Genomic DNA, 12,202 nt, shown 5'->3' with positions numbered 1-12,202 from the left:
TAGGGCGTGTGTGCTTGCCAGACAGACAGAGAGAGACATAGAGACAGAAAGCGAGAAATCACCCCCCAGGGGGGATGGTCACGCCGCAATCCCTTCTCTTCCATTCTCCTCTCGGGATCTTGGGCACGCACGCACACGCGCCCGGCGTGATTTTTAGTCCACCGGGTCCGGGACGTGAACCGCGGTCGACTACGTGGGAGTCCAGCCACATAGCCATTATGCTTACTGCTGGTTCCCTGTTGTAGTGACTTTAATGAAAGAAAAATAATAAGATTTTCAAGATTTTCTCTTAGGTGGGCATTCTTTATTTGGCCTTCATCAGTAGATTTTTTTTTTTTTTTTTTTTTTGGTTAAATTCCAGTGAGTTTCATTTTCCTAGACAGACTTCAAAAAACAAAATTCACCATCACAGTTTTTAATTGATATTTCTGATAACAAAGTATGAATGAATTTAGTAAACATGAGATTGTGCCTATTATGGAACTTCCCTCCTTTAATATATCAATAGTAATTGTATAATGTGAGGTATTTATTTATTTTAGCAAAACTAGTACACAGAAAACATTTCCAAAATGTCAAGTCACATTTTTTTCTTTTTCAGGTGCCATTCGAGCACATAACGGTAGTCTTCAGCACCTTACCTGGCTTGGCCTACAGTGGAATTCATTGCCTACCTTACCTGCAGTTCGAAAGTGGTTGAAACAGCTTTTTCATCATTTGCCTCAGGAAACTTCAAGGCTTGAAACAAATGCACCTGAATCAATATGTATTTTAGATCTTGAGGTAAGCCTAGATCTTAACAGATTAAATATTTTGAATTTTGTTTATTTTTTTTTTTTAACTTATGTTAACATTTCTTTAAATAAAATAGGTATTTCTACTTGGAGTAATATTTACCAGCCACTTACAATTAAAAGAGAAATTTAGTTCTCATTGCAACGCCTATCAGCTGCTATCCTTGCCACTCCCTGTGTGTAAACAACTTTGTACAGAAAGACAGAAAACTTGGTGGGATGCAGTTTGTAATCTGATCCACAGAAAAGCTATGTAAGTAGTAAAACAAAAATATTTCTTTAACTTAGAGCTGGGATTTTTACCAGGGGTTTGGCTTAACTCTAACGTGAAGATTTAATTTGTCATGTGACAGTTTAACACCATATGTTCATAAATCAATTTTATTAAACAAAACTTTTTTAGACCTGGAACCTCAGCAAAATTGCGACTTCTAGTTCAGCATGAAATAAACACCCTTAGGGCCCAGGAAAAACATGGCCTTCAACCTGCTCTGCTTGTGCACTGGGCAAAGTGCCTTCAGAAAACGGTGAGTTCATTAAAGTGAAACCTTTTTTTGTTTTAAATAATTATTTTATTTAACTTTATTTATTTTAATTTGACCAGAAAGGGATAGAGTGAGTGAGACAGAGAGTGGAGAAATGAGAAAGCAAGCAGCCAGGTCCAGAACTTGAACTGCAGTTGCCCATGTGGTAATCTAGTCGCTTTAACCACCATGCCTCCTGCCAGACCTGAAACCTTTTTTAAAGAACGTTAATTTTTTTTTTTTTGCTATGGGTTGCATGTACTCACTGGAAAGACAGAGACAGAGAGACAGAAAGCAAGAAATCACCTCCCAGGAGAGATGGCCATGCTATGATTCCTTCTCTTCCATTCTCCTCTCCATCTTGGGTGTGCATGCACACATGACTGGCGTGAGTTTAAGCCACCGGGTCCGGGATTTGAACCGAGGTTGAGTATTTGAGAGTCCAGTGACGTAGCCATTTATGCTATCTACTGGTACCCCATGAACATTAATTTTTACAAAGTTAGAGACTTTCTTAGTTTTAGTTCTGGAAGCAACCCAATCATATTCTGTCAGGTAAAACATTATTTCTTAATTTTGCCTCAAAGCAATTAATACAGTTAAATATAAGCACTTAAATATTAACTGTTATTAATACATTACAATTAAATTATAAATGATTGTCCAGTCCTGAACAGTTTTGTGCATGTTAAGAATCACAAGGCTTGGGACCAGCAGTTAGCATAATAGCTTTCTTTAAATAAAATAGGTATTTCTACTTGGAGTAATATTTACCAGCCACTTACAATTAAAAGAGAAATTTAGTTCTCATTGCAACGCCTATCAGCTGCTATCCTTGCCACTCCCTGTATGTAAACAACTTTGTACAGAAAGACAGAAAACTTGGTGGGATGCAGTTTGTAATCTGATTCACAGAAAAGCTATGTAAGTAGTAAAACAAAAATATTTCTTTAACTTAGAGCTGGGATTTTTACCAGGGGTTTGGCTTAACTCTAACGTGAAGATTTAATTTGTCATGTGACAGTTTAACACCATATGTTCATAAATCAATTTTATTAAACAAAACTTTTTTAGACCTGGAACCTCAGCAAAATTGCGACTTCTAGTTCAGCATGAAATAAACACCCTTAGGGCCCAGGAAAAACATGGCCTTCAACCTGCTCTGCTTGTGCACTGGGCAAAGTGCCTTCAGAAAACGGTGAGTTCATTAAAGTGAAACCTTTTTTTGTTTTAAATAATTATTTTATTTAACTTTATTTATTTTAATTTGACCAGAAAGGGATAGAGTGAGTGAGACAGAGAGTGGAGAAATGAGAAAGCAAGCAGCCAGGTCCAGAACTTGAACTGCAGTTGCCCATGTGGTAATCTAGTCGCTTTAACCACCATGCCTCCTGCCAGACCTGAAACCTTTTTTAAAGAACGTTAATTTTTTTTTTTTGCTATAGGTTGCATGTACTCACTGGAAAGACAGAGACAGAGAGACAGAAAGCAAGAAATCACCTCCCAGGAGAGATGGCCATGCTATGATTCCTTCTCTTCCATTCTCCTCTCCATCTTGGGTGTGCATGCACACATGACTGGCGTGAGTTTAAGCCACCGGGTCCGGGATTTGAACCGAGGTTGAGTATTTGAGAGTCCAGTGACGTAGCCATTTATGCTATCTACTGGTACCCCATGAACATTAATTTTTACAAAGTTAGAGACTTTCTTAGTTTTAGTTCTGGAAGCAACCCAATCATATTCTGTCAGGTAAAACATTATTTCTTAATTTTGCCTCAAAGCAATTAATACAGTTAAATATAAGCACTTAAATATTAACTGTTATTAATACATTACAATTAAATTATAAATGATTGTCCAGTCCTGAACAGTTTTGTGCATGTTAAGAATCACAAGGCTTGGGACCAGCAGTTAGCATAATAGCTGTGTCACTGGACTCCCATGTAGTCGACTGTGATTCGAATCCCGGACCTGGTGGCTTAAAACTCATGCCAGGCGCATGTGTGTGTGTGTGCCCAAGATTCTGAGAGGAGAATGGAGGAGAAGAGATTGCGGCGTGGCCATTCCCTCAGGGGGTGATTTCTCGCTTTCTGTCTCTATTTTTCTGGCGAGTGCACGTGCCTATAGCAAAAACCTCTCAAAAAAAAAAAAAAAGAACCACAAGGCTTTGTATATAAGGGCATTATAGATCTTTCTAAACATTCAAGGCATGTTCTGTGACAGAATTAGGTGTCGATGGTTTGCCCTTTGACCAGATTGACTCTTAAAGAGAAGCAGGTTGTGGCCATGTACAAATGGCAACTTCTACAAAATAGTTTGGACTGTACCATAAGTAGTATCATGAAAATGTTAAAAAGTTGAGTCAAGAATGATCACTGGTTGGGACCACCAGTTAGTGTTGGTATGTCGCTGGACTCCATGTAGTTGACTACGGTTCGTGTCCCGGACCTGGTGGCTTAAACTCACACCGGGTGCGTGTGCGTGTGTGCCCAAGATCCCGAGAGGAGAATGGAGAAGGGATTGCTGTGTGGCCATCCCCCCGGGGGGTGATTTCTCACTTTCTGTCTCTCTGTCTCTCTCTATCTGGTGAGCGCACGTGCCCTATAGCAAAAACCTCTCCAATAAAAACCAAAAAAGAATGATCACTGGTGTTAAGGTAATAATTACTTATTCCAGTATTTGAGAGGTTGAGCAAATAACTTAAAGTTTTGTTTGGTTTTGACTTGAAATTTTAACCAGTTTTTCTTATTCTCAATAAATGAATTTTTACACTTTATCGTGATGTTTTTAATATTGTATGTTTCTGACTTTATATCTTAGGGGAGTGGTCTTAATTCTTTTTATGATCAACGGGAATACATAGGCAGAAGTGTTCATTATTGGAAGAAAGTTTTGCCATTGTTGAAGATAATCAAAAAGAAGAGCAGCATTCCTGAACCTATTGATCCTTTATTTAAGCATTTTCATAGTGCAGACATTCAGGTAATGGGGAATCTCTTTGTGAATTAACTGGCAATATGGCTTTCCAGTTTATAAACAGAGAAATGGAGGCATAAACTGCTTAAATTATTGCTTGCTATTTAATGATAGTCTTGCTTTATAAATCCAGTAGCTGTTAAAGAATAAGACAGAGAAAAGTAATGAGCTGTTAGTCTCATTAGATCACACAAAGTCTTTGGAAAATCATTTGGGTTTGATATTTTGAATAGAGCAATTTAACTGAAACTACTAAACATGTTTAGGCATCTGAAATTGGTGAATATGAAGAAGATGCACACATAACCTTTGCTGTATTGGATGCAGTTAATGGAAATATAGAAGATGCTATGACTGCTTTTGAATCTATAAAAAGCGTTGTTTCATACTGGAATCTTGCACTGGTAAGTAGGTATACTTGAAAACGGTTTTTTGTTTTAAAAACCTAATTGTTTCATGAAAGCACTCTTTGTATAGATTTTTCACAGGAAAGCCGAGGACATTGAAAATGATGCCCTTTCACCTGAAGAACAAGAAGAATGCAAAAATTATCTGAGAAAGGCCAGGGACTACTTAATAAAGATTTCAGATGACAGTGATTCTGATCTTTCAGTGGTCAAGAAAGTAAGTTACAGGTTGTTGCTTGTTCTTTTCATTTTTAATAATGAGACGATCAAATTTTTCTTTTTCTTTTTTTCCTTGGTTTTATGTTTTGGTGATTTCAGAAATACTCAAATACCTTGTTATTTTAATGTGCAGAAGGGGTGTGTGCATGTGTGTAAATGCTTAATTTGCCTTGTTTTATCTTATATTTCATGTGCCCTTTTTTGTTTTTATACTTGGGAATCTAGGTAGATATAGGAATTAAGGGGTTTTAAAATAGAGCATTTATTAATTTTGTTATCTTGGCACTGTAATGAAAACAAATATTGTAACCTCGGGAGTATTCATATTTTACTGAAATTGAAGGTTGCTGCTGACAACTTAAGAGCATTTTTTCACTCTCGTCATCTTCCGTGAACTGTCATGTTTTCTAGCTGAGCAGTTTGAGACCTACAGTCTTCAAGCTCCTGCATGACTGAACCAAGCATCTCTTCACAGGTTCCAGAGGCAGTGTTCAGTGTATGCATCTTTCCTCCTGAGTGTTTTGTTAAAATCATGTTACTGCCCTTGAATTAGGAGTTAATGTCTCCTACATTCTGGGATCTGTCTCTTTTCAAAATGAGAAAATAGCACATTTTATGCTCTTGGAAAAATTTGCCAAGTTAACATTCTTTCATTATAACGGCCAGCAAAATGAATAGAAACAACATGGAATTTTAGAGTCAGAAGTATTTAGACACGTATGTGGACGCACATGTATGCACACATGCGTGGCTTTTTTTTTTTTTTTAATTTTTGCTATAGGGCGTATATGATTGCTGGAGAGAGCATGGATGTGAAAAATCACCCCTCCCACCCCCAGAGGGAGTGGCCATCCATTCTCCTCTCAGCATTTTGGGCATGCATACACACATGCCCAGAGTGATTTTCAGGCCGCTGGGTCTGAGAAGTGAACTTCAGAGTCAGCTCTGGGGTCAAGCTACCTTATCCTCCATGCCACCTGCTAGCCCCATGTATAGTCTTAAAGCGTACTTGTTCACAAAAATGAGGAAAATATAAATTATTAAGATTAATTCTAGAGCTCTTATTTTGGTATTTTTGCCAACTAATGCACTCGATTAATGCCTGTTGTTTTCAGCTGCCTGTGCCTCTGGAATCTGTGAAAGAGATGCTTAGTTCAGTCATGCAGGAGCTTGAAGACTATAGTGAAGGAGGTCCTCTTTATAAAAATGGCTCTTCGCGAAATACAGATTCAGAGGTAAAACATTCTACACCATCTCCCACCAAGTATTCACTGTCGCCAAGTAAAAGTTATAAGGTACGTAGTATAGAAAGGGATCATTCCATTGTGGAATGTTCCAGCTCCAGATATTTGAAGTACTGCTTTGTTGTTTTTTATTTTTTAGTATTCTCCCAAAACACCACCCAGATGGGCAGAAGATCAAAATTCTTTACTGAAAATGATCTGTCAACAAGTAGAGGCCATTAAGGTAATTCTCTAACTATGTTCTAAGATAGTTTGTTTCCCTGACTCATGCTGGTCAAAATGTCTCCTCATGTTACTGTAGAATTATACTATGTTTTACATACCCCTGTCTTAACGCTTGCCAGCATTTTGAAATAGTTTATTTATTTATTTTAAGAATTATTTTATTTAACTTTATTTATTTAAATTTGACCAGAGAGGGACAGAGTGAGAAAGAGATGGGGTAAGTGAGAAAGCAAGCCACCAGGTCTGGGATTCAAACCACAGTCGGCCATGTGGAAGTCCAGTGCCCTTAACAACCACGCCACCTGCCGACTCCCATTTTCAAATTATTTATGTCTGCTTTCTCCACAAAATGTGAGTCCTTCAAAAATAGAGACTGTTTTATCTTAAAACATAGTTAATGGCTCTTTGCAGAGTAGATTCCCCACTTGGCTGAACTACTGAAATATACTAACCATACTTTGCTCTGTAGGTTCACTTCTTAGACTAACTATAGATTAGATGTATGTCAAATTTATAACTAAGATTGAAAAGTGGTATAATTATCAAAAAGCCCATTTATCTTTTTTGAGATAGTCATATGATTTTGCCTTAATTATGTTAGGAAATAGTTAAATTGACATAATCCCATATTAACTGTAGGACTCAAAGGAGTTTTACCTCTTTGGAAATACAAGTAGGTTCTTTATGCTTTAGGCAGAAATAAGTTATTCATGCTTCTAAAGTTACACCAAGAAAGGCCAGCCCCCAAGGGCTTTGTGGTTAAGGGAGCTGAATCCCACACTTGGTTTAAAATCCTGGCCCTACCAGCTTGAAAACCATGCAGCGTGCATGTGCTTCCTGCACGCTCAGAAGTCTAATAGGATGGAGAAGGGATTTGATATGATCATGCATCACTAGGGGTGCTTTTTCCCATCTCCGTTTGTTTGTCTCTGGTGAGCACATGTGCCCTCTGGGAAAGAAAAAATAAAAAGTTACACCAAAGAAATCCTGATGTGTGGTGATCACTATAGAATGATTAGTGCTGAGACCTAGAAAATGTTGTTTGGAGGAAAGGACATTTTGAATTAGCACAAAGATTGTGGATGTTAATTTCATGTGACCATGGCTTGTGATCCTGTCTACTGTCTACAATCTTTTTTTGGAGAGGTTTTTGCTAAAGGGCACATGCGCTCACCAGAAAGACAGGGACAGAGAGACAGAAAGCAAAAAAATCACACACACCCCCCCCCAGGGTTGGGGGGATGGCCACACCAAAATCCCTTCTCCTCTTGGGATCTTGGGAGCGCATGCGCCTGGTGTGAGTTTAAGCCACCAGGTCTGGGACTCGAACCGCTGTTGACTACATGGGAGTCCAGAGACATAACCATTACGCCAACTGTTGGTTCTCTGTCTACAGTCTTGACCTAGCGTAGATGTTTCAGGCACCCACTATTATATCTAGCAGCAGTACAGTGGGGTGTTCGTTCATGAGCCAGGAAAGCTGAGGCTAATATTAACTCTGCCACTCATTAATTACCTCGGGCCAATCATTTACTTACATTTGTGTACGTTTTTTTCATCTGTGAAGTGAGAACATTGTTGAAGACAGTTCTCATGACATTTTCCAGTTCTTTGACTTTTTAAAAGTTGTGAGTATAGGGCCCAGCAGGTGGTGTGGTAGTTAAGGCACTGGACTCTCCCAATTGACTGACTGCAGTTTGAGTCCTGGACCTGGTGGCTTGCTTTCTCACTTTTCATTTCTCTTTCTCTCTCTCTCTCTCTCTCTCTCTCTCTGGTAAATTTAAAATAATAAAAAATAAAATTAGGGTCCAGCATTACATAATGGTTATGTTGCTGGACTCCCACATGTTGACCACGGTTTGAGTCCCAGACCCAGCTGCTTAAACTCACACCGGGCACATGTGCGTGCGTGCCCAGGATCCTGAGAGGAGAATGAAAAAGGGATTGCAGCTTGGCCATACCCCTGGGAGGTGACCTCTCACTTTCTATATGTCTGTCTCTGTCTTTCCAGCTCGTGCATTTGCCCTATAGAAGAAATCTCTAAAAAAATAAAATAAATAATTGTAACCAAAAAAAGATGGGTATAACACTGGTTGCAGGTTCAAAACCAGTAGTGACCAGTAAAATTTTTCATTTGATTCCACCAGTTTTATTTTCTTGGATGTATAGCACTGGCTTAGGCCCAGTGAACACACGAGTAGAGAGGTTTGGATCAGTTTTCAAAATTGACCTGTAACTGATAGCTCTGTAGTTTGTTTGGAAAATAGTTTCTTAATAAGTGCCTGCTTTGTGAAGGGACGTTTTGTAGTTTTGGTGGTTGGGTATGGCATTGCCAGATAATTGCCCACGAAGTAGCAGAGAGCAGGTAGGTAGACACACAGTGACGTTAGGATGCAATGTACCTTCCATCTCGTCTAATCAGACAGTGGTGTTGAGACAGCACTTTGTGAAGGCAGCTCTGGTTTACGTTTTAGCTCTGTCATTTCCTGTTCTCATTTCCTTTTCTCATTTTAAGATATGAATTAATATTGCATATAAGAATTAACTAAGAATGTAAATAAAATGCCTACAACATATTATTACAGAATATATTCTGAGCAAATATTAGTTGTTTTCTTTGTCTGGTGAGCATTTGAGCATTGTTTTCAGAATCAGTAGTACTTTGTTACAACACCCGTGGGTCAGTAGGGAGCCGGTGTCAGGAGGCAGTTTGGAGTGTCAGGCAGTCTAGGAGCCCTGACCAGTAACGAGTGCGAAAAGGAGGTGCTTAAGAATATTGAGGGTACTACTACTTGAGGGTTATGAATGTCCGAGAAGGAGGTTTATCTTGTAGGTACAGGCACTTGGTTTTGGGAGCAGGGAGTGTCTCGGCTGGACTTTAGGTAGATTAAGGTGGGATGAAAATGATCACTTAGGGAGGTATTCAGTTGTTGAGGGTAAAGTCAAAAAAATAATCAGGTGGTACCAAAAAAAAAATGGGAACAAATAAGTTTCTTTTTTAAGAATTATTTATGTGATTTTATTTATTATTTTTTAATTTGACCAGAGAGAGAGAGTAGAAGGGAAAGCCACCAACTTTGGCTGTGTGGAAATCCAGCACCTTAACCACCATACCACCTGCCGGGCCCACAAATAAGTTCTAATAAGTTATGAATCATATTCTTAAATAAGTACCTGATACCCAGATCTTATTGAAAAACAATCTTCTTCTTCCTTTTTTGGAGAGGTTTTTGCTATAGGGCACCTATGCTTACTAGAAAGACAGAGAGAGACAGAAAGTAAGAAATCATCCCCCAGGGGGGATGGCCACAGTGCAATCCCTTCTCCTCTATTCCCCTCTCAGGATCTTGGCACGCCTGCACATGTTCCCGGCATGAGTTTAAGCCACTAGTTTTGGGGCTCGAGCCACAGTTGACTACGTGGGAGTCCAGCGACATAGCCATTACGCCAACTGCTGGTCTCAAAAACAGGATTTCTTAAAAGATATCATGTTTTGTGGGACCAGCAGTTAGTCTAATGGCTATGTCGCTGGACTCCCATGTAGTCGACCGCAGTTCGCATCCCAGACCTGGTGGCTTAAAACTCACGCCTGGTGCGTGTGCATGTGTATCCAAGATCCCAAGAGGAGAACGGAGAAGGGATTGCGGCGTGGCCATCCCCCCTGAGGGGTGATTTCTCGCTTTCTGTCTCTATGTCTCTCTCTGTCTGACTGGCAAGTGCACGTGCTCTATAGCAAAAACCTCTCAAAAAAAAAAAAAGATAAATCATGTTTTGTTTTATTTAAAAATTTTATTAACTTTTTTTTTGTTTTATTTGCTAGAGGACATGTACGCTTAGAAGAGAGACAGAGGAGACCGAGAGTAAGAAGACACTCCCCGAGGGAATGGCCATGCTGCTATCCCTTCTCCATTCTCCTCTCAAGATGTTGGACACACATGCATGCGTGCCCATTGTATTTTTAAAGCCGCTGATCCTGGGACTCAAACCGTACAGTCAGTCATGTGGGATCCGGTTGCCTTCAAGAGCACACCACCAGCTGGGCCCATCATCATGATTTAAAATTCAAAATATCTAAGTTTGACATAACACTGTCTTAGTGATATAATTAAATGTTTAAAAGTATTTTCCTTTTTTTCTTCCAATAGAAAGAAATGCAGGAATTGAAACTAAATAGCAGTAACTCAGCATCCCCTCATCGGTGGCCCACAGAGAATTATGGACCAGACCCTGTGCCTGATGGATATCAGGGATCACAGACTTTTCATGGGGCTCCTCTCACAGGTGAGCTTGTAACTAGATAATCCCATGTTTTAGCAACATCGTTTTACCTCCTCCTCTTTCAAATAGACAACTTGAGAAATCACCCTGTCTATATATGTTTGTTTACTATGTGTCAATATGTCTGCTTTTATGTTACTTTAAAAACTATGCTTTGTATTACTGAGATTTCTCTAACACCAAGCAGAAACAAACAAGCTTTGTTTGGTCCCATGTATGTAAGGGCTTAAAAAACCCTTTAAGACACATCTTAGCTAACTGACTTGACTCTGAGGTGGGCCTAATACTTAAATTTAAAAATGGTAACAAAAGTTAGGCACAAAGAGATGACCAAGAGTTTACCTCTGAGAAATTATTTTAGTCATATACTGAAAAGTAGAACATTAACAGGAAATCCGTTTATTTTAAAATATTGTGTATGTAGAAGGAAAAGGTGTTTGGAGCCAGACTATCTTCGGTTTTTAAGTTGTGCTCTATCATTTACTAGGTGTATTCATAAATTAGTAAATCTGAGACAAAGAGATGATGTTTGCTCCATGTAATTACTAAGAGCATTTGTGTATATGTGGATCATGTGGATATGTAGTAGGCATTTATTGTAGTTTACAGTAAACACTTAGTGAACAAAGGTTACTAATAGTGCTTATTTTGGTTTGGCTATGTACAAAAGTGCTTTGTGTGATTTTATTCAATTATAGTAATCAGAATGGTAGGTATCCTTATTAATTTCCATTCTGTAAATGAGGAAGTGGATTTTAAAAAGTTAAGTGGCTTACCCAGTATTACATGGATAGTTCTTCATAGAACTGGGATTCTAAAGTGGCTTGTCAGAGTGATACAGTGCCCCCAGTTAGTCAGAAACGGCAGTGGAAGTATGATTCTTTTGTATGAGACTTGTGAAATGGTAGTAGTGCATGATTTTTCAATGGTTTTCAACCAGGCATGATTTAGGAGAGTAAGGTCTCATTTAGATTAGCACATTTATGTTATGATTTATAGGACCTTATATTTACGGCATCCTCTCTGTCTTCTTGTGACAGTGTCTTCTAAATGCAAGCAAAATGAGAGCAAATCTGTGAAGTCGAACTTTTTGAATGTCTTAGGTCATAGTGTGAGATACCTAGTTTTGAACCCTACCTACTTAAAACGTTATGTGTTGTGTAGAACTCGATAGAGAGAGGATAGAGTAGCTAGCTTTTTTATGGCTTTTTTACTGCTATTGTAGTCAGTTATGTGGTAATTCTTGTGTCACAATTTTTCCTGTGTACAGGCTTGGAAGGTGTTTTCGTGTATAAGCACAATATTCACATTGTCTGATTTTATTCTCACCATGACTCTACGAAATGTGTACAGTATATCCTCGTTTTACAGTTGAGAAAAGTGGAGACTCCAGATGGCTTGTTCACAGGATCACAAAGTAGCCTGGTGGCACTGAAAAGGAGAGCACCCTGGTCTCTTTATGCTTTTTTTTTTTTTTTTTTTTTTTTTTTAAAAAATTTTTTCTATGGGGGTTTGGGTCCCTCTGGGCCAAAGCA

The 12,202-nt window shown here is 38.8% G+C and overlaps 1 protein-coding gene across 2 annotated transcripts in view; it reads left to right on the top strand.

Annotated features, from left to right (window-relative positions):
- The window catches only part of LOC102484104 (E3 SUMO-protein ligase RanBP2), a 67,097-nt gene that overhangs the window by 21,458 nt on the left and 33,437 nt on the right, over positions 1-12,202 (top strand). For both annotated transcript variants that reach the window (XM_014588995.2, XM_014588993.2), the window contains exons 10-18: positions 602-783; positions 872-1,047; positions 1,198-1,321; positions 4,139-4,300; positions 4,561-4,698; positions 4,772-4,918; positions 6,036-6,215; positions 6,304-6,387; positions 10,535-10,670. In XM_014588995.2, coding sequence (XP_014444481.2) covers positions 602-783; positions 872-1,047; positions 1,198-1,321; positions 4,139-4,300; positions 4,561-4,698; positions 4,772-4,918; positions 6,036-6,215; positions 6,304-6,387; positions 10,535-10,670 — 1,329 coding nt within the window. The remainder of the gene's footprint in view (positions 1-601; positions 784-871; positions 1,048-1,197; positions 1,322-4,138; positions 4,301-4,560; positions 4,699-4,771; positions 4,919-6,035; positions 6,216-6,303; positions 6,388-10,534; positions 10,671-12,202) is intronic.

The sequence above is a fragment of the Tupaia chinensis genome, unplaced genomic scaffold, assembly GCF_000334495.1.
Source record: "Tupaia chinensis unplaced genomic scaffold, TupChi_1.0 Scaffold000041_1, whole genome shotgun sequence".
NCBI classification, from domain to species: domain Eukaryota; kingdom Metazoa; phylum Chordata; class Mammalia; order Scandentia; family Tupaiidae; genus Tupaia; species Tupaia belangeri.
This window is presented reverse-complemented; position numbering and strand designations above follow the sequence as displayed.